The 23,335-nt window shown below is 41.8% G+C and overlaps 1 protein-coding gene across 1 annotated transcript in view; it reads left to right on the top strand.

Annotated features, from left to right (window-relative positions):
• Positions 1 to 23,335, top strand: part of ATRN (attractin) — a 167,837-nt gene that overhangs the window by 28,403 nt on the left and 116,099 nt on the right. The window contains exons 2-4 of the mRNA XM_063335731.1: positions 6,331 to 6,414; positions 12,981 to 13,094; positions 22,473 to 22,601. Coding sequence (XP_063191801.1) covers positions 6,331 to 6,414; positions 12,981 to 13,094; positions 22,473 to 22,601 — 327 coding nt within the window. The remainder of the gene's footprint in view (positions 1 to 6,330; positions 6,415 to 12,980; positions 13,095 to 22,472; positions 22,602 to 23,335) is intronic.

Raw genomic sequence — 23,335 nt, 5'->3', positions numbered from 1 at the left:
CCTGCACTTTGTGCAGCTTTTAGCTTGATGGGAATTGTGTGAGTGCTCTTTGCTGGAACCATTGAGGAGTGTCCCCGTTGAGGCTGGGACCTTTCTTCAGATCCTGTGTCCCCACCACCACCCGAGGAGGAGGACAGGAGCTGGGTGGCTTCTTGAAAAAGGGGAGATGCACCATCCCAAAGCTCTTACCAAGTAATAGAAGTCACAGGGTAGAGCTGTCTTCAAGCTGATGCAGACACTAGTGCAATAGCACCATGAAGGAGTAACTGAAAAAGCATTAGGTTGAACAAGCAGTGACTTTGCACCCTTAGTTGTAGAGTTAAGGTGATCGATGCTTATAAATACTTAAAGGGTGGGTGTCAGGAGGATGAGGCCAGGCTCTTTTCAGTGGTGCCCAGGGACAGGACAAGAGGTAATGGCCACAAACTTGAACATAGGAAGTTCCATCTGAACATGAGGAGGAACTTTGAGGGTGGCAGAGCACTGGAACAGGCTGCCCAGAGAGGTGGTGGAGTCTCCATCTCTGGAGACATTCAAATCCTGCCTGGATGTGTTCCTGTGCAACCTGCTCTAGGTGACCCTGCTCTGGCAGGGGGGTTGGACTAGATGATCTCCAGAGGTCCCTTCCAACCCCCGAGATATGACACTTCTAGTGTTGTGGCAGCAGTGACTTTTGCATGAGTTTACTCATCTTGAGGACTCTCATCTCAGTTGCAGTGGAGGCTTTGGATGTGAGAGGGAGTCTCTCTACATCTCTACATATCCAGAGTAGTTCATGGTCTTTGGTTAGGCGCCTATTGCTGCATAGGTTAAATCCTTATCAAACTCGATTTTGCAATAATGTCACTACCTTCATCGGTGTGGGATCTGGCATATAATTATCTCTTCCCAGCTGTACCTGTGGTGTGGCACCTAGCTGGCAGAAGAGGGAATTTAGCTGTTGCACGTTAGAAATCCATGAAACAGATGCATAGGTTTTGTTTATCTGCTTCTCTCATCCCCTGTGTGGCTGGTCACTCTTCTATGCCTATAAATTAAGGCATTTGCTTATAACAAAGCCTAGAAGGATATATATTTTTTAACTTCAGTGCATTTATTGAGAAAATGAACAAAGCTAAATTGTTAATCAATTTAGGCTAGCACGCCGTTGTTCTGGTAATAGGCTGTAACAGCCCTTTCTTTATTGGCTTCAACTTCAAATTTACCCGAAACAATGGCTTGTAATTGTGGTGTGCTTGAGGCAGCACAGCAGCACTTGGAAAGGAAAGGGGAGAGAAGAGGAAAACTCATTGTTTGCATCAGTCTCTAGATCTAGCAACTTCAAAATTAGGATGAGCAACTGGGTTTCGGGTTTGTTTGGTGTTTTTTTGTCTTCTCTTTTTTGTGGGTTTGTTTTTTTGTTGTGTTTTTTTTTTTTTGAGTGGAAGGGCTGTGCTAAAACTTTCCAAACAATATACTGATAAGTCTTCTGTGTCATAAGTGTCACGGCAGTCTTACTGAAAACAATACAAACCGATTTTTAGATCCATTGATAACCTCTTAGATGTTAAGGTTTAATGTATTTTATAAACCAAACCAGCCTGCTTACCTTTTCTGGTGAGCGATGAAGAAAAGGCAGTCTGCATTTTCTCTTTTGTACTACTTCTGTTGAAAATAAGTATATTCAACACTCTGTTGCCATCATATAGTGTACCTTTAATGTTGAAATGCTTTGGAAGTAAGTGCTGCAAAATGATTTAGTCCTAAGTTAGAAGCTACTCTTGACTTTGACATTTTGTACTCGGCTATTAGCAAGAGGATTGCCTTAGATTTATTAGATGGTAATTAGATAACATTTTTGATTCCGTGCCTAGTTGTGCAGTTCGTGTCTCTATAGGAACTCTGTCAGTGTATACTAATTTGTATTAGAAAAATATACACTGATAGTATTACTTGTGTTATTATTAAAAACACATGGATTTATCTGGTATGCTTCAGTATGAAAATTTGGCTTTTTACCCAGGGGATGCCATTGCTTGCTGGCTGATTTTCTTGTGTTGATGTTGTGCTTTTTAGGGGCTCCCAGAACTAGAGGGGAGTAGCTAAATACACAGAATTCTTTTACATAAAGTATTTCTTTTTGAAGCAGGCTCTCTTTTGTGAGATCTTCATCCTTTTCATTGCTTCCCTTTTGTCTTTGTCTTACAGAAAACTGAAATAGGCAGCACTCAAGGTTGGAGCCCTTTGAATACGCATGTCATAGATTCAGCTCCCTAACTCCTTTTTTTCCCTTCGATTCTTAAATACTGCAGTCCACTTGAAAATCCATGAAAAATTTACCCCAGCTGTACACAACACTGTTGCCACCTGGTAAAGTTTGAAACAAGCTTTGAGTGGTGTTTGTATGCACATGAGTATACGTATATATTTTTAAATCTGAGTTTTGTAAACAGATTGGTGCAATTGTTTTTCCACCCTGGAGGTTTTAAAGTCAATATTGTAGCTTTATAGGTGCTAACTGCTTTACCTATGCTTTGTGTATGTTTTTCCACCTGGGTGTATGCGTGTTTATGCATCACAGAGAATACTTAAAGGCCTTGCTTTTTTGTTTTCTTAGGGTGTAGCAGCTGCTCCTTGCGGAGCTGTAACACCCAAGTAGTACAGAAATGCTTCTTGTACAGTAGCATCATGTACTACCAAGTTAGCAAAGAAAATGGGAATCGGTCCCTTTGCATACTTTACAGAGTCTGATTTTTGTGTCTGAGTGATAAAATTATAAATATGCACAAAGTATTTAGTAGGGCAAAAGACCTCGGAGCCTGGTGGCGTTGGTAGCGGGTCACCCAGGAGTAGGTGTCTTCTAGTGTACGTGGTGAGAGTAGTTCTAGCGTGTAGCCCCGTGTGTGTTAGGGAAATGCCCTGCATTGAAGTATTTCATTCCTGGATTGTTTTTCCTCCTCTAGTTACTCATGTATTCCCTTCCTGAGCCTTTGCTCCCAGACGAAGCCAAAACAATGTGTAGGACATGTCCTACTTACCAGTGCTCACAGTACTGAGCAAGGCACCGTCACGTACAGTGCAAACGGGACCGGCTTGGAAGGGACAAGGGATTTTGTTTGCTTTTTTTAACTAGAGCTGGGAGATCACTTTAACTTTTTATATTGAATGTAAAGATAAAATTCCATCTTCAGTTTGCTTTTAGTGCTTAGTATTTATTTCTGTCTGTCTTAGAGCATGTCCCTGCCAGTGTTTATACAGTAACGCAGATCTGCTAATGCCCTGCCCGTGCCAGGCAGTACATGGGATATGAACTTGGTTCCTATTTCTTTTGGTTTCAGAGACATCAACACTGATTTTTTTTTTTTTTTAATATCCTGTATTTGTTCGTAATGGCAGCAGCTTCTGAAGCTTAGTAAGGAATCTGAGTAACTTACAGATAAGTATTTAACTAATGGTGTATCAGAGAAATTTGACTTTGCTTATTTTTCTTAGAACTAAATCCTGTGTTTTGATTTTGCATTGCTGAAATATGATTAGATTATGTTGATGTTGAAATGCTCCTCTTTCTCTCCTCCCCCCCAACCCCCCCCCCCCCCCCCCCCCCCCCCCCCCCCCCGCCCCGCGGCCCCAAGATGTGACATGGCTGGGGCAACACTACTAACAGGATTAATATTTTTTTTCCATCACTCTTGATAGCATTTCTGTGGTGAATGATTTAGTAATTGTTTCCAGAAAAAAATGTTCAAAGCATTTTCTGAGCAGAGGCTCTTTGAGAGCTTGGCAGATTGCATATGGTTGTTTTTAGCTTGTGAGACTTGCTCAGGTTTCCAGAGTCTGTTTACTCTTGGTTGCATGCAAAGTGCCGTCAGCGTTGTATCACTGATATAGTTTGATTCGTAGCTTTTCCACAGATATTATTTTCAAAAGGATGAATTTTTAAACAAAAAGTCTAGATGTTATTACCTACAACTTGGAATTTGCATCTGTTTTTGCAAATTCCTGGTCAGTAGATAAGTAATTTGAATTTTCAAAGATGTCAAAGCCTTAAAATATATATGCATGTGTGATTATGTTTATTTATCTACATTTCTATCTACATCTGTCTGTGTCTGCATAGAAGGTACAGATGCTTCCTGTAAAAAAGGAACTCCTAAAAATTGTTGTTTCTTCGCTTGCTTAAATGTAGATCTCACGCAGAACTTCAGTAACTGGTTTTTAAAAATTTTAAGCTAATTTTCTGAGGTTGAAAAGTATTATAATAAATTAATATGGAGGAAGAAGAAGGTAGTTTTCAAAATCTGTGTTTTCTGCCTCTTTAACTTGGATCAGAGATGAACCTTGAAAGATTCTGGAAAACCATTTTGACTCAGTCAAAATGTTTTAAAAAGATTAGATAATAACATTAACAGATCACTAGGAAAAGACACAGCAAAGGGTTCCAAGATACCGGCTTTAGGAACTTCTGATCTTACTTCCTTCTCTTTTCTGCCAAATTTGATTTTAAAGAGTGTTTTTGTTTTAATGAAACTGTGTTTTAAGTAGGACGATTTAATTTTGCCAGAAGGCTGTGATTTGGTCCAGCCGTGTGCCGATGATGGAATAACCTCCCTAGGTAGGAATCCTGTTTCAGGTGCCAGTACATGCTCTGCCAAAATGTGGTGTTTGGGCATCTTCGGATACTGCATCCATTTGATGTCATCCTTCCCTGGTAATTTTATTTTCAGCTGTTTCTGTTATACTTCAGCTGTTTGTTAAAACCAATCTGGAATATTTGGACTAATGCATATGAGATGGGAGAGTGTATCCCAACAGTGTGGTTCTTGCTTTTGTCTTCAGCCCATGCGTGCTCCTACCAGTCTCTCTGCTAAGGCAGAAGATGCAGAATCTCAGTAACTGTTTTTTGGAAGCCCGAGTGATGTATCAGATCTGCTGCCCCGAACTCCTGCTAGATCCGTCTCCCTCAGCCTTGATGGAGCGTGATTGTCTTCTCTGTTGTCCGTGGTCTTTGAAGAAAACATACCTTGTTAAAATCTATGGAAAGGAGAAGTTACAGCTGCAGCCAGTAGATTGTTACCTTCGTTTTCTCTTACAGTGTGGGTGTGTTTGGTTGTCACGTTTCGACTAGGAGTAATGGAAATGTGAAAGCAAGTTTGGCATGGCTTTGCTCACTCTTTCCAGTACCTGTATTCATGCTCATTACAAGTAATTACAAGTTACTAGTAATTACAAATTAGTATCAATTTCGTTCATACAACAACAAAGGGTTAAGCATAGTTCTGAAATCTGTTGTGAACTTTTAATCAAAGCTCCCTTATGAGTTCCAGACTGGGTTTGCTACCTGTTTGGACATCCCTACAAGCAGTGTCAAGACAAATACAGTTGTCTAGAATTTTAACTGTACAATGTTTTGCAGATGTTGACAAAAATGAGTCCTTTGTTGGCATTGTTCCCTTCTCTCTTTCAGTAGCATCTTGAACTTTTTTAATGGTTTTAAGCGCTGGTGTTCATTGAGTAACCTGGGATGAATGATTCCAACTGTACTTTCTGCTTTTACCTCCTTTTCCAGAGTCTTTTGCTACTGTCAATTTGTCACCTCCTGTTATAGGTGCAGAAGGGAAGGGATGTTCATGGGGTAGTCCTAGCACCATCCCGGCGGTGGGGACCACTCAACTCTTTGGCTTCGATCATTTAATGTGGGATGACATGGGAATAGGAACATGCTACCGAAGGTGGGGGATGCCTGGAATAGCCACGGTCTGATGTTATCCGGAGTTGTGCAGCCCTAGATAACATGAGGAATTAAGGTCGTCTTTGGCATTAGAGGGTTATGGGGATCAGTCCTTCATTCAGAAGGCCGTAAAGGACTTTGTGAAGAGTCCGATACAGAATGGGCAAGATGTTGCGCCATGGAGTGCATCTAAACTTTTTCCAAGAATTGTGTGGTTTGTATAAATAGTTTAGGAATAACTTCAGCTTTTCTGTTAGGGAATTCCTTTTGCTGGCTGCATGGTATTGGTCTGTGTATTAGTCTTTGTTTGTGGAGGAAGGTTGTGGTTTGTTTTTTTTTTTTCTCAGGATGCTGCTTTGAAACAATACTATCAATCTGATAGAGAAACCGTCAAGCTCAACTCATTCTTTAAGGACAGTTATCAGAAAGCATGTACAGAGTTTAACAGGAGAATCCCAATTGCCTGATTGTTTTTTGTTGTTGTTGTTGCATTGTTGTTGGTTTGTTTGTAGTGGCTCTTAAGTAAATGATAATTTAATGATAGATCTTCTAAATTTCCGAAATCCTTTATGAATGTTTACTACCATCAGAGACTAATGCTTGTCTTTATTTTTTATTTACAGGCTCACTGGACCTTCAGGGTATGTAACGGATGGGCCTGGAAATTACAAATACAAAACAAAATGCACCTGGCTCATTGAAGGAAGGTGAGTGTAGTAAGCATCATGTGGTTTTGTGTTGCTTATTGTGACTTTTAGGTGAGGTTTATCTTCACTGAGTATTTTTAGATCTTATGATTCTTTTTTGTTATTCTAAAAACTAGATAGGGCAGCACTTAGTTATTCTTGGTAAATAAGTTTTTGGGGTTATGTGCAATTGAGCCCTCCAAACTGACTTCTGAATCACGAGTTTGCTGCGTAAAATAACATTCACATTGGAACTGTGTGTGGAAAATGGGATAAATGCATCTGTGTAAATAAATTAAGAACTAAAAATTATTTAACTGTTACTGTAGTGGGCCATTCAGATTCACTGTGTATGGGGCTTTTGGGCAGTATGACAAAAATAGAGCAAACTCTATTAAAGCCCTTATTCCTGAAGAATCAGTTTCTGTAACGATGCACTTCAGATGTTTATTTACCCACTAGGCCATGAAGAGTTCAGAGGGACCATTGACCATTTTTACAAAGGTCTTCTAAACTGCAAGAAGTCTCTTAAACCTCTTCCCCTCACTTCTCTGCCCTTCCTGTATTTGATCTTTATATTGCCTATAGTGATTTTGGGAGTAGCCTATTTAGCGCGTATCCTCTGACTGTCATCTGATCAATGGTGCTGCAGTTCGGAGCCTCTGACTTGTTGAAATATGTTTTTCATAGCAGCAGCCTGATGCCAGGACTGTAAAATCAATTTGTATAGTCTGTGAAACTTTGCACGGTCAGTTACGATGCTGTGTGTTAACAGCTATGTGTTAAGTCACATTCCGTGCTGTTCCCTGAATCTGTAAGTAGAGAGGTAGGTGAATAGGAACCGGTCATGAGAGAGCATGAATGATTTCACTTGCGTGGAACGCCTGTAAGCTGAGGTCTCTTGGCATCTTGGGGGATCAGAAATTACTAAAAGCCCAGGGTACACTTTTTTCTTTAGTCTTCTCTCTGTGTCTGGGAGGTCCGATGGGTGGAGGGGAATTGGTATTCGCTTCATCTACTTCAGACATTTATTTTGGATGAGTAACTTAAATACCCAAGCTCCCAAAATATTCAAAGGTAAGGGCTAAGCTGCTTCAGAGAGCCACCTAGAACACTGAAACTGGGAGCCTACCACTCACTATTAACTACATAAGGAGCCCAGTTCTTTAATGTGGTTAAGATCAAAGTTAGATGCCGTAAGTGGCAACACCTCTTAATTTTTGTAGGTAGTAAAAATAAAACTGTGGCCGGTTTGGAATTACAAATAATTAAATAATGTTTTGCAAGAATGTTATTACAGACAAACCAGCCTCAGCAATTCCAGTACAGCCAGCTTAACCCTCATAACTTCTTTTTCTAAAAGATAAAGTGATTCATGTTTTTATCAGATGTGAAGTGTTGCTCACAGGTCCCCGATAATGTCACCATAACTGCTCCTTCAGCCTTTGTTTGCTAGTACTGAGAGGCTTCCTAGAGAACTATCACTTCCTGGGGTTTGAAGTGAGATCTTACTTGCTGTAAAGAGGTGTACAAAAATGTTCCTCCTTCTTTCGTAGCCAGGTATTTAAGTCGGCATCCTTTTCCTGCTTCTGATTGTTTGTACCCTGCTGTCAGAGGATGGTGGTAAACAGAAAGGAGATAATCACACCGATTAAAACAGCTGAAATATGCACCCTTGTGAAAATAGCCCGAGCTCTCTGCCAAATGTGAAATTCCCAGAGAGATCTGGACTTGGAAAACAGCTTCTGCAAAGCTGTTAAATTCTGCTGAGTGCCCTCACCTCAGTGCTAGCATACTGGTATTTCCAGGGCTTTTGAGGGAAGCAAGTAAAGGCACAATCCAAATGTGCAACTGAAGACAGTAGATAAATTCAGATGTGAAATAAGCCATGTGTTCCTTACTGTACTCCTTTTTGCGTCATTCCTGGCTCTTCTTGGCTGGTGTCTGTCCTGTGTCCTCATCCCAAGGGTGTCCTTTTCATTTTTCCCCAGGAGCACAAGGCAAGGCAGATGAGATAAAGACAGTCTGAGGCAGAACCTGTAGCCATGTGCCTTGTGATTCTGCAAATGAGTGCTGCCTTTTAATGAGTTGTTAGCTGTAGAAAAGATAATATCTTTCTTTTTGTTCTCAGTGTAAAGCTTTTATTGATTAAGTATTTCTTTCTGCTCTACAGCTGTCAGACAGTTAAAATAGAAGACAGCCCCCTACAATTTCATAGGCTGCTCAGTTTTGAAATGCTGAGTACTATTTGTACATTTTCTTTAAGCAAGACATCCTGGAGTTACACCTGCTGCTCTTTTTTCAAAGGCCTGGAGTAGATCATTGTGCCTATCAAAAAATACTCTTTTGCAGAATAACTCCCTAAAGAATTCCCTTTCTGTGGGAGAGAAGGACTCTATGGCAAGTGGACATTTTACTAATTTATTTGATTAGGATGAACAAGGGTTTCATCTGAACCCAAGGGCATTGCTGTTGAAGAGATCCTAATCACTTGCATCCATCCTTTCAACAGCCACAGCTGTGGGTAGGAAAAAGCAGTGCTGCTATATATCCACAAGTCACAGAATCACAGAATCTTCATGGTTGGAAAGGACCCTTAAGATCATCAAGTCCAATCAAACAACCTACAATCTCTGCCACTAGAGCATGCCCTGAAGTGCCACATCTAGACGTTTCTTAAACACCTCTAGGGATGGTGACTCAACCACCTCCCTGGGCAGGCTGTCCCAGTGCCTGACCACTCTTTCAGTAAAGTAATTCTTCCTAATCTCTAATCCAAACCTCCCCTGCCGCAGCTTCAGACCATTTCCTCTGGTCCTGTCATTATTCACTGGGGAGAAGAGGCCAACACCCACCTCTCTACCACCTCCTTTCAGGTAGTTGTAGAGGGCAATGAGGTCTCCCCTCAGCCTCCTCTTCTCCAAGCTAAACATGCCCAGCTCCCTCAGCCTCTCCTCACATGACCTGGTCTCCAGACCCCTCACCAGCCTGGTAGCTCTCCTCTGGACACGCTCCAGCACTTCAATGTCCCTCTTGTGCAGAGGGGCCCAGAACTGAACACAGTACTCGAGGTGAGGCCTCACCAGTGCCGAGTACAGAGGCACGATCACTTCCCTGCTCCTGCTGGCCACGTTATTCCTGACACAAGCCAGAATGCTGTGGGCCTTCTTGGCCACCTGGGCACACTGCTGGCTCATGTTAAGCTGGCCATCCACCAGCACCCCCAGGTCCTTTTCTGCTGGGCAGCTTTCCGGCCACTCTTCCCCAAGCCCGTAGCATTGCTTAGGGTTGTTGTGACCGAAATGCAGGACCCGGCACTTGGCCTTATTAAACCTCATACAGTTGGCCTTGGCCCATCGATCCAGCCTGTCCAGGTCCCTCTGTAGAGCCTTCCTACCCTCAAGCAGATCAACACTCCCACCTAGTTTGGTGTCGTCTGCAAACTTACTGAGGGTGCACTCAATCCCCTCATCCAGATCATTGATAAAGATATTAAAGAAAACTGTCCCCAAAACTGAGCCCTGAGGGACACCACTGGCGACCGGACACCAAGAGGATTTCACCCCATTAATCACAACCCTCTGGGCACGGCCATCCAGCCAGTTTTTAACCCAGCGAAGAGTACACTTGTCTATGCCATGATTCGCCAGCTTCTCCAGGAGAATGCTGTGGGGGCTGATGGGATGCACCCGAGAGTGCTGAGGGAGCTGGTGGATGTCATTGCTGGTCTGCTCTCCATCTTCTTTGAAAGGTCCTGGAGAACAGGCGAGGTGCCTGAGGACTGGAGGAAAGCCAGTGTCGCTCCAGCCTTCAAAAAGGGCAAGAAGGAGGACCTGGTGAACTACAGGCCGGTCAGCCTCGCCTCCATCCCTGGAAAGATGATGGAACAACTCATTCTGGGCATCATCTCAAGGCACGTGGAGGACAAGAAAGCTATCAGAAGTACTCAACAGGGATTCTCCAAGGGGAAATCATGTCTGACTAATCCGATAGCCTTCTATGATGGCATGACTGGATGGATAGATGAGGGGAGAGCGGTGAATGTTGTCTACCTTGACTTCAGCAAGGTGTTCAATGCAGTCTCCCACAGCATCCTCATAGGGAAGCTTAGGAAGTGTGGGTTGGATGAATAGACAGCGGGGTAGACTGAAAACTGGTTGAAAGATAGAGCTCAGAGGGTCATGATTAGGGGCACAGAATCTAGTTGGAGGTCAGTGACGAGTGGTGTTCCCCAGGGGTCAGTAATGGGTCCAGTCCTCTTCAATATATTCATCAATGACCTGGACGAGGGGATAGAGCGCACCCTCAGCAAGTTTGCTGATGACACAAAGCTGGGGGGGGGGGTGTGGCTGACACACCATAAGGCAGTGCTGCCATGCAGAGAGACCAAGACAGGCTGGAGAGTTATATGGAGAGGAACCTTATGAAATTCAACAAGGGCAAGTGTAGGGTGCTGCACCTGGGGAGGAATAGCCCCATGCACCAGTACAGGTTGGGTGCTGACCTGCTGGAGAGCAGCTCTGTGGAAAGAGACCTGGGAGTCCTGGTGGACAACAGGATGACCATGAGCCAGCAATGTGCCCTTGTGGCCAAGAAGGCCAGTGGCATCCTGGCGTGCATCGAGTGTGGCCAGCAGGTCGAGGGAGGTCATCCTCCCACTCTACTCTGCCTTGGTGAGGCCGCGCCTGGAGTACTGTGTCCAGTTCTGGGCTCCCCGGTTCAAGAGGGACAGGGAACTGCTGGAGAGGGTGCAGCAAAGGGCTACAAAGATGATGAGGGGACTGGAACACCTCTCTTATGAAGAAAAGGCTGAAGGATTTGGGTCTCTTCAGTCTGGAAAAAAGACGGCTGAGGGGGGACCTTATCAACACTTATAAATACTTAAAGGATGGGTGTCAGGAGGATGGGGCCAGGGTCTTTTCAGTGGTGCCCAGGGACAGGACAAGAGGTAACGGGCACAAACTTGAGCATAGAAGTTCCACCTAAGCATGAGGAGGAACTTCTTTACTTGGAGGGTGGCAGAGCACTGGAACAGGCTGCCCAGGGAGGTGGTGGAGTCTCCGTCTCTGGAGACATTCAAATCCTGCCTGGATGCATTCCTGTGCAACCTGCTCTGGGTGACCCTGCTCTGGCAGGGGGGTTGAGCCAGATGATCTCTAGAGGTCCCTTCCCCTACCATTCTGTGCTATAGATTCACTTCCTTTTTATCTCGGGGTCAGAGCACAACACTAGTGGTGTTTTCACCCTCCTTGAGCTGAGCCCTAAATTAGATATCTGCTGTGGCTTCTGTGTGATTCTCTTTAGATGTGTCTTTGTATATTAGCCATGAAACTAATGGTATCTAAATATATGTTAGTTGATTATGGCTTAGGGGGCCTCTTCTGTGTATGGAGTGAAGGAAATGCTGATGTGTTTTGGTGTCTGAACGACTGTTTCCATCCCCACATCAACTAAACAAAACCTTTATCCTGCTGATACATCTCAGAAGATCAGGCCCCTTGATGGTCTTCTCTTAACTTAGTATGTCAACAGACAAGACTCTTCTTGACCTGGCCAGTGGTGTTAACATTGGGGTCTGCTGGGCCCACTGCCTTCAGGTGGAAGGCAGCAAGTCTTTTCCCGGGAATTCCAGCTTGTTCATTGTCAACTGGTCCCAGTATTTTTTGTAATGCAACTTCAGAAGAAAGTCAAGCAACCTGGTTAGTGTTTGTAAGGAATGGCGGGCAGTGAGTGGTTACTGCATCTTGACAGGCCAATAATAATCAAAGTCCTGCCTTTTGGAAAAAGGTAAAGCCGCAGGGCCTCCCATCCTGTAGAAGTCGGGTCTCCTCTGCATTCTCTTGATGTGTTTTCTCCAGCTCACAGGAAGTGGTGAGCAAGACTTTAGTTAGGATCCACTGAGGCATATTTCCATTTTCCAGTTTGGAGGGAGTTCCCTCAGGAGGGCCATCTTGCAGTACTGCAGAAGTAATAAAGTAATAGAAGAAGGATTTCTGCCAGCTTCTGGGCAAATAAATAATCTCAGGCCATTGTAATCATATCAATCTGCAGAAAATCCCTTAAACAAGAAAAAGAGCTCTGGTTAGTTCCCTCATGGTGGCTGTGATTCTTCATAGAATCATTTAGGTTGGAAAAGACTTTTAAGATCATTGAGTCCAACTGTAAACCTAACACTGCCAATTCCACCACTAAACTGTGTCTTTAAGTGCCACATCTACACATGAATGTATTGTCCATGTAGATTTTCCATGCTTACCCCGGCAAAGCCCTGTCATCAGGGGAGTCAGTACTGGTAAAGAGCAGAGGGCTGGCAGCGCCTACTCTTCAGTTTCTGACATTGGTGGTGGGCAAAGGTTTAAGGACACAGTTTTCTGACCATAAAGAATCTGTTGTTTAATACCAGGGGAGTGTGCACACCAAAAGAGAATGCCACAGAACGTTTGGTGCATCTGCAGTTACACTGAGTCACTCAGTTTTAGTTTTGTTTAGAGGAGAGCTTCACACCGGAGGAGTTTGTTGGAGGGACTTTGTCATGTCTGTCAAGTGGCTAATTACAAATCTCTTATTTATTATCATTTTTTTTACAGGCCAAACACAATCCTCAGGCTTCGATTCAATCACTTTGCCACAGAGTGCAGTTGGGACCACTTGTATGTGTATGATGGAGATTCAATTTATGCTCCCTTACTGGCAGCTTTTAGGTAAGTTCCCCTTGGTAAGGATCTAACTGTACGCAATGATATTTCTTTAACTTGGAAGCTGAATCAAATGTGGCTTCTAGCAGTATAAATATGTTCCAGTAATCTAAATATATAATACTGCAAATACAGCAAGTGTACTTTCGTGCAGTCATCATCAGCATAAACAATTAAGGAGTTGTTTTTGCTTTTACAATGAACAAATCATGTTACTACACTATAGCGTGTAAGTATTATGTTTTCATTTCCAAATCCTGATTATTTGAGAGACAAAAAATTATTGTCATCTGGTTGAGCTTGAGATGATTCAGTATGCAGGCTCCTTCTAAAGTTGAAAACTGCCCCATTTATCAATTTTGAACATGACTTAAGTTTGACTCATAGTATGTCAATGCTGACAGAAAATTAATCTACATTGCAGACACACAGGTCTCACAGAACTATGTGTATCCTTATGTACCTTAAACTTTAAATTCTTAAACTCTTTGGAACATGTTCAGAAACAACAACGATGGGTCAGACAACCTTGTATAAACGTGTAAAAATATGTGTTCTTCTGATGAATGACTGGTATTTGGCTCATCTGTCTGTGGTGAGAGACCAATTTGTGGATGTTGGTTACCCATCGACATTTCACGAAGAGACCTAAATATAACTTGTGCGTTTATGTACTTTAGTCTTGCAGTGACAAGCACCACCTTATGTTTTCTGTTCTTTTAGCTGAAATCAGAAAAATAATCCCAAGTTGCGTATGGAAAAACTAATGGTTCCCTTTGGACTCTGCTTGTTCCAAGTGGCTGATTAACTATTTCCAGAATTAACCTTCTGCTGTGCTTCCTTTCATTTGTGAAATGAAGTTCTAAAAATACTTCATGTTTATTCTAAAAAATCCTTGTAATGTCTATGAGAGAAGATCAGCATAGGAACAAAAAGTTGATTAAAATAAAATTTAAAACAGCAACGTGGTGATTTTGGGTCTTCAACTGAAAATGCAGAGTGGTTTTGTAATGAAAGAATGCTTTGTGTAAACCTTCAGGCTAACCTGAGGTCAAAACAGGACACACAAATGAATTGTTATTTTATTCTTACCCCATTTGAAGAAGCAGCAACCTTCTCTCTTCCAAAACTGCTCCCCAAAAAAACCTGGAAATGCTCTCCTGGTATTTTGCACTGAATTGATATGCAGGAAGAGGGGAAAAAATGTCATCTTGACTCATAGTCATTTTGTTCTAATCGAGCTAATTTTTAACACGCTGTTGAAAAGGTGAAATGATCATGATTTGTGCCTGCAGTTTCTCGTGTGTTTCCCAAAAATTAATAGGCTTTCCAAATTGAGGTTATAAGTAGTTCACAGCATTAACAATTATGGTTCAGACTTTAAAATCATCTGTAAATCACTAGGAAGTCTGTGCCTGAGGAGAAGCAAGCGTGAGCTTAATACAATAACATTTTTGAGGTAGGAAAAAAATTCAATTATTTTTTTAAATTGCTTCTTTAGATGACATTTGAATTTCATCTTCATTAGTAGTGAGCTGTGTTGTTCAGTAAACCAAGTTCAGGAAATAGCAGATGATTCTAATTTTGATGAAGTGCAAAAAAGCATCTGTTGAAAAATACCTTTTTCTGATACAAAAATAAATGCACTAGAATTTTTCAAGAGCAGTGTTGATATTTTATCTCTCTTCTTGGATTATGTTATATTTTAATATTAACCATAACCATATTTCACTGTTTACCATTTTTGCACCGTTCCGGGGGATTTGCAAGATTGAGCTTTGTAGAGCAGGACACTGTAAAGTTTTGGAGTTTGTTGATAAACACTGTAAATTCCTCCTTCTCTAAACTTGGGGTTTGTTACCTCCCTGGCTTTTTATAGTAGTTGCCTGAGCCCTCGCTTCTTCACTTGCTCTCATGTTTTTTTCTTGACCTTCTGCTGCTCACGTATGTGTGTTTACAATGTGGTATTTACACTGAATATAAAGTGATCTTGGAAATCCTCAGTACTGGACTATGGAGAAACTTTAAATTGGTTTTATCAATTTTTAACTGTGATAAATATTTGCATAATGCAAAGATTTACACAGCGCAAGTGTCTGCATAAACTGTTTACTAAACTCGTTGTAGTCCGAGTGTCCCCAGGGCTGTCCAGTCCTGTACATTAAGCTTTTTTGTTTTCTATTAAGCAGGGTTAAAAATATCTTTGCTGGTTTATATGTGTGATCACAGGCAACATGAGACTCTAAATCTGTTGCTTCAAAAATGCAATAAAAACATGGAGGAAACAGAAATCCAGCATGTTCATCTGCACAGTGAAGAAATCTGAAGCAGATAAACTCCACTCATCATCTCTGAATTTTGTTGGTTCTGTTTTTACCTCTACTCCATGTTAAACATTTACTGGATCTGCTTTTGCACCTTTATTTTCATTTTGCGCGGGTCGGCAGGTGGCATTTTCCTCTTCAAAAATGGTAATTTTTTTGCAAGGCCTTTGGCCGTGGCTCTGCACTTGGTGCTGGGGGGGTGGGACCACTGAGAAGCGCCTCGTGGTTGCTGTCAGGCACCCGATGAATGGTGGTGGTGGCAGCACTGACTGATGGCAGCGGCTGCCCCACGGTCACTTGCTGAGCTGGCCGCTCTGTGGTGCCTCCGTGTGAGCTCCCGCACCCTCAGAAAACAGGAGCAGCTCACCTTCCTTTCGTTACTCGCAGGTGGATATGCACCCAAATTTGAGTCTAGGCACAGAATGTGGGGTGAGCTGGGTTGGAAGGGACCCTGGTCTGATCCCTCACTCAAAGCAAGGCCAGCTTCAGAGTGGGGTCAGGCCCTTGCCCAGCCAAGTTGTGAATTTCTCCTAAGGATGGAGATCTCATTGTTCCTCTGGGCCAGTGGTCCAACGCTTGGCCAACCTCATGTTAAAAAAAAAATAAATAAAAAATTATACTAGTATCTAATGAGAATTTCCTTTGCTGAAACCTGTGTCTGTTGTCTCATGTCCTTTTTCTGCAAACCTCTGGTCTTATCTCCTCTGTAATCTCTCCTTAGGCAGTCGAAGGCAGCAATTAGATTTCACCCCATCTTCAGCTGTCTGTCCTCCAGGCTAAACAAACCTTGCTCTTTCTGCTTCTCCTCATAGGTCATATGGCTGTCCCTCTTCTGTTTTTTTCCTTCTATTCCTTCTATTCCTTCAATTCTTTGTCAGAAGTTGTAACCCCACATTGCTGCCATGGGCACATGCAAAGGCTCTCTCTTTCTTCTGCTTTGTCCTCCGTGCCCTTCTTGAACTAACCCACAAACACTGCTTACCCCTCACCATCGACTTGTCTGATATTGCTTAGAGCAAATGATCAGCTGGTAACAGCAGGGGGGTTGCTAACGAGGATTAATTACACTGGGAAAGGCACAAAGCATGTTGAGTTGGTACTATTTGTGTTTCGAGAGTATCCAGTGGAGCTAATCAACTTAGAGCTGATCTTATATAGACGTATAGGAAGAAGTGGTCCTTGCCTCTGGCACATACAGGCAGAGAATGAACTGAGGGTGGATGTACGTGCTCTGCCTAAAGATTGGCCATAGATGTGGTAGATGTCCCACTCCTGGAAACGTTCCAGGTCAGGTTGGACGGGGCTCTGAGCAACCTGGTCTAGTTGAAGATGTCCCTGCCCATTGCACGGGGGTTGGACTAGATGACCTTTAAAGGTCCCTTCCAACCCAACAGATTCTGTGATTCTATGAGAGAAGACAAAGGGACTGTTTAATGCTTCAGTTTTATTGCTCTGTTTGCTTCAAAGCATGTGTTGTATGACCTTTGTTCATGTGCATAATCAGGTTTTTGCCTGTCAATGTTCTCGCCTTCCTCTGATGGAGCTGGCACTCAGCACATAATCAGTCATCACTTCCCAAATCAGTTCTTATTCTGTGTCCTGAGATAGGGGCTAGGGGATATATTATATTATGACCCTGTGCTGGACTGTGTTGTGATACAGTCATCATGTACACACTCAGTTCATGGAGCAGTCCAGTTGACTTTTTGTTCTACCAGGCTGTTGTCTAAGTATTTATTATTTTGGTCTATTTGTTTTCTTTGTATCCACGATAACTTTTAGAGCACTGATTTAAAATAAATAAATAAATAAAAAATCAGTGTAAGGTGAGGAGCAAATGTATTTGGGATTTTGCTGGAAATGTACCTGCTGAATGATGTTCCCTTGTTTACATTTACTGGTGAGCCAACTGATCCTTTGAAGGCATGAGAATTGATTAATCAAAATGTCTTTGTGGTGGAAAGTCAGATTTCTTAGAGAAATGTAAATACATTGTATCAAAATTGCTTTTGTTCACTAAACCTGTAATCCCCTCCAAAAACATCAAATCAATTTGACGAGATGGACACAGACAGTTTCTATTTTAGAGTTTTGAAAGGATAAATCCTCATAGTTAAATCGAGGCCTGTAAAGGAAGTTCAGAGCAGAAAGTTTCTTCAGTTCTTCACTTTCTCAGTTCTTTTCTCTTAAACTCTGATGGACTGAAGAATAAGGCTTTGATTTTTTTTTGATTTTTTGATTTTTTTTTTTCAATTCAAATGTCGTGTACTGAGCTTTACAGGTAGCAGGCAACAGACTTTAGTTATTAAAAAATGAAAAGACGTTCGCACCATGGCCGGTAGCATGCTCTGTCTCTTGAAGACTAGATACTAAAATAATTTTTTAACTTTTAAAGTACTTCTTCACTGTAATGGCAAAAAAGATGTTATTTCTTTTGAGGCTTTACAGTCCAAGTTCTCCTGAAATACAGCTTTTTGTCACGTTCACCATGTGACATAATCATTAAAAATTACGGAGGCATATCTTGATATGCTTATGGTTTGTCCTTGTTCTGCTGGCTCTGGAAGGAAGAGCATCATGTAAGAACTGGAGAGGTTTTAGGGGCAAACCCCCCTTAATCCGGGGGGCTCTTGGGCCAGGCTCGCCCTTTGCTGCTGCTGCAGCAGCTGCGTCTGTCTGTAGTGCGGCAGGAGAAGAGGGATTCAAGAAAAATTGTACTTTGGGGTGCTGCCAGCTCTCAATAATGAGTCTTTTTTTTTTTATTTTTATAAGTGTCATGGTAATTGCTTTCCTTCCTTAAAAGTCTCTGTTTGGGAGTCGTCTTGCTGCACAAGAATCTTAGCTTTTCCTTTAAGAAAATCAATTTGAGGTGTCTCCTTATTTTCACCCCCCTCCTTTTTTTGGCATTGATTTATTTTTAGTCTCTTGTAATTTCTGTTTTAGGCTTGTTTATTTTTTTTTTTGTTTATTTCTCTTCTTGTGAATGTAGCGATCTGCACGGACTGGTTTTTAGTAAGGAAGAAATGGTGTTTGTTTTGCATTCATGCGTGTCCAGATGGGTCAAAGCATTTAAAAATTGAGAGAAGAGAATGGTTTCTTATTGCATTTCAATAGAATGAGAAGCCAATGTAGTACCAATGCTTTGGTATCACGTTCATCCTTCCTGTTCTCTGTGATGTGTACTCTGTGTTGTCTCCTTCTCCTTTCCTGGCTCCCATCTTCCTTTTTGACTGTTTTCTGCCTGGTAGAGCTGCTTACGTTTTTGATCTCTGCCACGCTGGCAGGTTGTGTCTCAGGAGAAAATGATGAGATGCTTGCATAGCAAATCAAGGAAAAGCGATAGAGGAGATGCCCTTTGTTTTAAATAATTCCTATTTTTCTGTGCTGTAGGGGAGAGAGGAAGGCAGGCGGTGTGTGCAGGGCCACAGAGAAGTCAGCTCTACAAATCCAGCCCACAGAAAATAGAAGTTATTTCAGGGCAGAGCCAGGGGTTTGCCTTTCAATGCCTAAGAAATAGTGTCATTGGACAGCTGAGCTGATGAGTAGGAGTATTTATTTGCTTTGGAGTAGTGATGATTGCGAAATGTTTTGAAACCTTATAAAAAGAAATAGAAGCGGTACATTTTGAAATAGACTAATCTTGGCCAGAGTTGAGTCTCTGGGAGATTCTGGATTGTAGTTTAAAGGAAATTTTGCATAATCCTTTATCATTCTGATTCTGCCTATTGGATTTTTTTTATTCATGGCAGATAATCTAAATTCTGTTTGTGCTGGTTTATTCAAAATGATACTGTGCACACGCTAATTTATTCACCGTTTTCTGGTTCAACCTTTCACAGACCTGATCGTTATCATTGTGTTTTGTTCTTTTCATGGCTTTCTCTTGAATGAAATTACAATCTCTCGATGAGGTTTCATCAGGCTGTTTTAAACTTGTATAGGAGGGATAACATCCTCTTTAGTACACTTACGTATGAGTCATCAGAAGAAGATGGAAAGAGAGGAGCACGTGGGTGGGAGACTTGGTGAGAGCATCCGCTACGGAGGTACCTGCGTTCTTCCCAAACAAATCCCAAAATCACGATTTTTAAAAGAAAACAAATAATTGTCCTGTGCTAGTCCTTTTATTAGGAAAGGTTATTGGGGAAGACTTTTGTCTTCTCTCACTATGACTGTTCGCTCTGTACTTTTATTCTTTGCTGCTGCTGTTCTCCCCTCTCCAGGGCCTTCCAGTTAGATTGCTCTTTAGTATCAGTGATCAGTGCTGCAAGAATAAGACCAAAGAAGAATAAACCAGAGCAAAAGAATTTTCTCTTGTCCCTGAGCTGTAGTTTGTGTTACTCTGAACTACATTCAGATGTCTTGTTTTCCTGTGGCGGAGAGGTACCATCCTATGGTTTGCATTACAAAGGAAAACTATGAACCAAATAGCAAGGAGAAATCTATTAGACTTTTTGGTCTTTGATGTTTCATGAGACAGTCTTTTGGGAGAGATCATCTTCATATCAGAAGCCTCAAATTTTAGAATGAAACAGGTACTTCTTACACGTGGAGAGAAAGGCAGTGAATTTTGCCTTTTAATCCCAGATCCTTGAGATCTGAAAGAGGAAAAAATAATTGGCTTTCTCATGAGGAAATCTTTATTGAGCTACATATCAGCAAATGTGCTGGAGTTGTTTAGCCAAAACATGGGATCAGATTACTGTGTTTTTATGGCGTGTTGGTAAAATGAAAGTTATCTTTTTGTCCACAATAAGACTTGCTGTGGGGGAAGGGCTGTTGTACAGTTAGCAGTTTTACCCAGCCCATAGGTAACACATTCCAACATCTATAGCAAAAGCTTTTGGAAAGGATCACTGGGTGTCTGTGTTATTCTTGGAGCACACCATTGTATTGTATTGCAGGGACAGAAAAATTCAGGTCACAAAAAAGTGCTTTACAGGCAACGTGAATGGGCTGCTGTGGATAGCTGTGAGTGTTTTCCTCTGGTGTAGAAACTCATTTACCCTGTCCTGGGGATCTGTCTTCAAATGCATTTGCTCTCTGTTCTGAATAAATCTGAAGAGAGGAAAAGTAAGTTCTTTTCAGGGGGAAAAAATGCTTTTCATCGTTGCTTTTTAGTCGGTGGTGCCCTCGGATATTCAGAATTCACCAGGCACAAAACCAGGCTCGGCTGCTTTCCCAGGAGAGCTGCGGGGCTCTGCCGCTGCGCTGGCTGCCTGCAGCCCCGGAGCTGCCTGCCGTCCCCTGCCCGACACCCTCCGCTCTGGGGCTCGGAGTCTCTGCTTTTCAGAAAGCTTTGACTTAGCCTTTGAAAATAGGACTGAGGCTGGGGGAACGATGGTTCTCTACAAGAATTCACAGCAGCTGACTGTGAATGGGCGGTGGTAGACAATGCGCTTTGCTTAGATAAAGGATTTTTAAAAAATAAATTGAATAGACTTCAAATTTATGCCTGATCTTATGTCTTTTGTATGAGGGAGGAATTGACTTTTGTTTTGTTGTTGTCAGGCTTCTGTTAAAAGAAGAATAAACGTTTCCTTTCAGATACAAACTATTTTATGCAATACATAAAGAGGTAGTAGTTAATCTTTTCAAGAGACATTTAGTCTCATTTTCAGATTACTCCAAATGTTTTGGCAAACCATTGTTAAATAAATCTGTACTGTGTCCAATCTCGAATACTGTAAATAGTCTTGCCCTTCATCCTCCCTTCTCTCCACCACCCCTGGAAAACTAAAAGGCTGAAGGAACTAGCAGAACCTGGAAAGGTGTAGAGAAACAGCCAGAGGCATCCAGAAGTGTGAAGCAATGAATGGGGTGGGAATAGTGAGCGTGATAATCTTTTAGGACAGAAAAGGCAACAAATGTGGATGCGATAAGTCAGATGGAACTTTATGAAAGAGTGGATGGCAGGATGATGGTGAGTAAAAGGTGGTTGTACTTACTTCTCCTAGAGGAGGAGCTCAAGAGACAGTGGTGGATGATCAGGCAGCAGATGTAAAGCGAATATAAGAAGTCCTTTCTCTGCCACTGCAGAGTTAAATTGTCAATGTCCCTGCTGCAGATTTTCTACATGAAAAGGGTAAAAATGGTTGAGAAAGGAATTAGATAGAAGCACGGATGAATGGTTTATTTAAATGGTCTGACTTGGGTGCATTCTCCAGGTCAAAGCACCTGAACTGTGGGTTTCTGTAAACTGGATAACACATCGCCAAAATGCCCCGTACTTGCTTTATTTGTCACAGTCTTTCCCACAGTCTTTCCATTTGCTGTAGTCCATAGTCAGGAGGAGATACTGGGCTCGACAGATGTTTAGATGGGCTTGGTATAGCAGGTTTTATGCTTTTGGAACACAGTAATTTCTGTTTTCAAGTGTGTCACCTTGTTTTAGGAATGGGTCCTGTTTAAATCATGGCAGAATAATAAGGGAAGGAAAGTAGACTTTTTGGGTAAGAATAACTGGAATTCTAGACAGCTTCAGGTTTACTCAGGTTGAACACTTTTAATATACACTTATCTTGCAGAAGAGCCAAGTTGATTACTTCAGGGTTTTCTGTTTGCATTCCTTTCTGCATCCATTCCTGTTGTAGACCAAAGTCGTGCATGTTGAGGGCAGCAGTAATGCTACTCTCGATAGCCGTGATATCCTAATTTGTCTGCACTCCTTGGTTGGTAACATGGTCACCATATTGCAGATAATTAAGCCAAGTAAGGGGCTTACTAAATTGGTCCCTGAAGAATGTAGTTTTACCTTTCTGAGAGGGTCTTGAGGGTTCTTACGCCTTTGTGAACGGGGTTGTTCTGAGGGCTGGCTGCGTGTGCGTACTGACAATGTTGAGATGTTTTCTTTTGACTATTTAAGGAGTGTTGTTGAAGAAAAACAACCTGATAACACTGCTCTATGAAAATGATTACTTTATGCAAATTCATTATACTTCCAATAGGTGCAAGTAAATACCTTGTTTCAATTGTTTTATTAATACTGATGCATTTACTGTTGTTGCTTTGCTCCCTTTTATTCCACTTCTAACATTGTTTGGGATTTTTTCTTTTCCAGTGGTCTTATTGTTCCTGAGAAAGATAGCAATGAAACGGTACCAGAAGTTGTAGCTACTTCTGGATATGCTCTTCTGCATTTCTTCAGTGATGCTGCCTATAATTTAACAGGGTTTAACATCACATACAAGTAAGTAGTACTACTCCAAAGTGATGCTGCAAGTTGAGGAAAAGGAGGTTTCCTCTTTTCTCAGTTTTGTCTTGAAATAAGCAATTGCCGTTGAAGCATGTAATTATGAGCAGATACTTGGAATTTAGATTTTTATCTTTATTATACCCTTGCAACGGCTAATAACTGTAATGTGCTCAGCATTAACTTCAGTTGTCAATTGTAAGCGTGCGCAAATGTTTACTCAGAAAGACATCATATTTATTTTATGTTATTAGATTTATTGGATCATAGTCAGTCAGCCAGAATTGATGTATTTTGTGCGTGTGTGTGCTCTTATGCATTCTGCAGAAATACTTCTGCAGGAAGATGCTTTTGCATAAGCACACGCGTTTCACCTGGAACACTGAACTGTACCTACTGTTGAGGATTCTCAAGCAGTTTTCTTTGGGATGCCCTTTCTTATTGAGTCCTTGGATTGAATTGCTTAATCTGTCTCCTTTTTAGTCTGCAATGGTTTTGTTATGTTATTTGGTTCATATTTTAAATATTATAGATGGGTGCTTTCTGTTCGCTAATGTATATTTAGTCATCATTGATAAGCTTTTTAAAAATAATTCTAGGGTACTCCCTAATTCGTTGTCTGCTTTTAGAAAGGTTTTGTTTTGAAATAAATGTGGACATACTAGCAGACTTGTAACTTCTTGCTTCTGGTGGGGAACGTGGATTTTGAATTTTTTGCTCCTACAGATAGA

This window comes from Chroicocephalus ridibundus, chromosome 5 (assembly GCF_963924245.1).
Source record: "Chroicocephalus ridibundus chromosome 5, bChrRid1.1, whole genome shotgun sequence".
NCBI lineage: Eukaryota > Metazoa > Chordata > Aves > Charadriiformes > Laridae > Chroicocephalus > Chroicocephalus ridibundus.
Note: the sequence above shows the minus strand (reverse complement) of the source record. Positions and strands in the feature narration are given on the sequence as shown.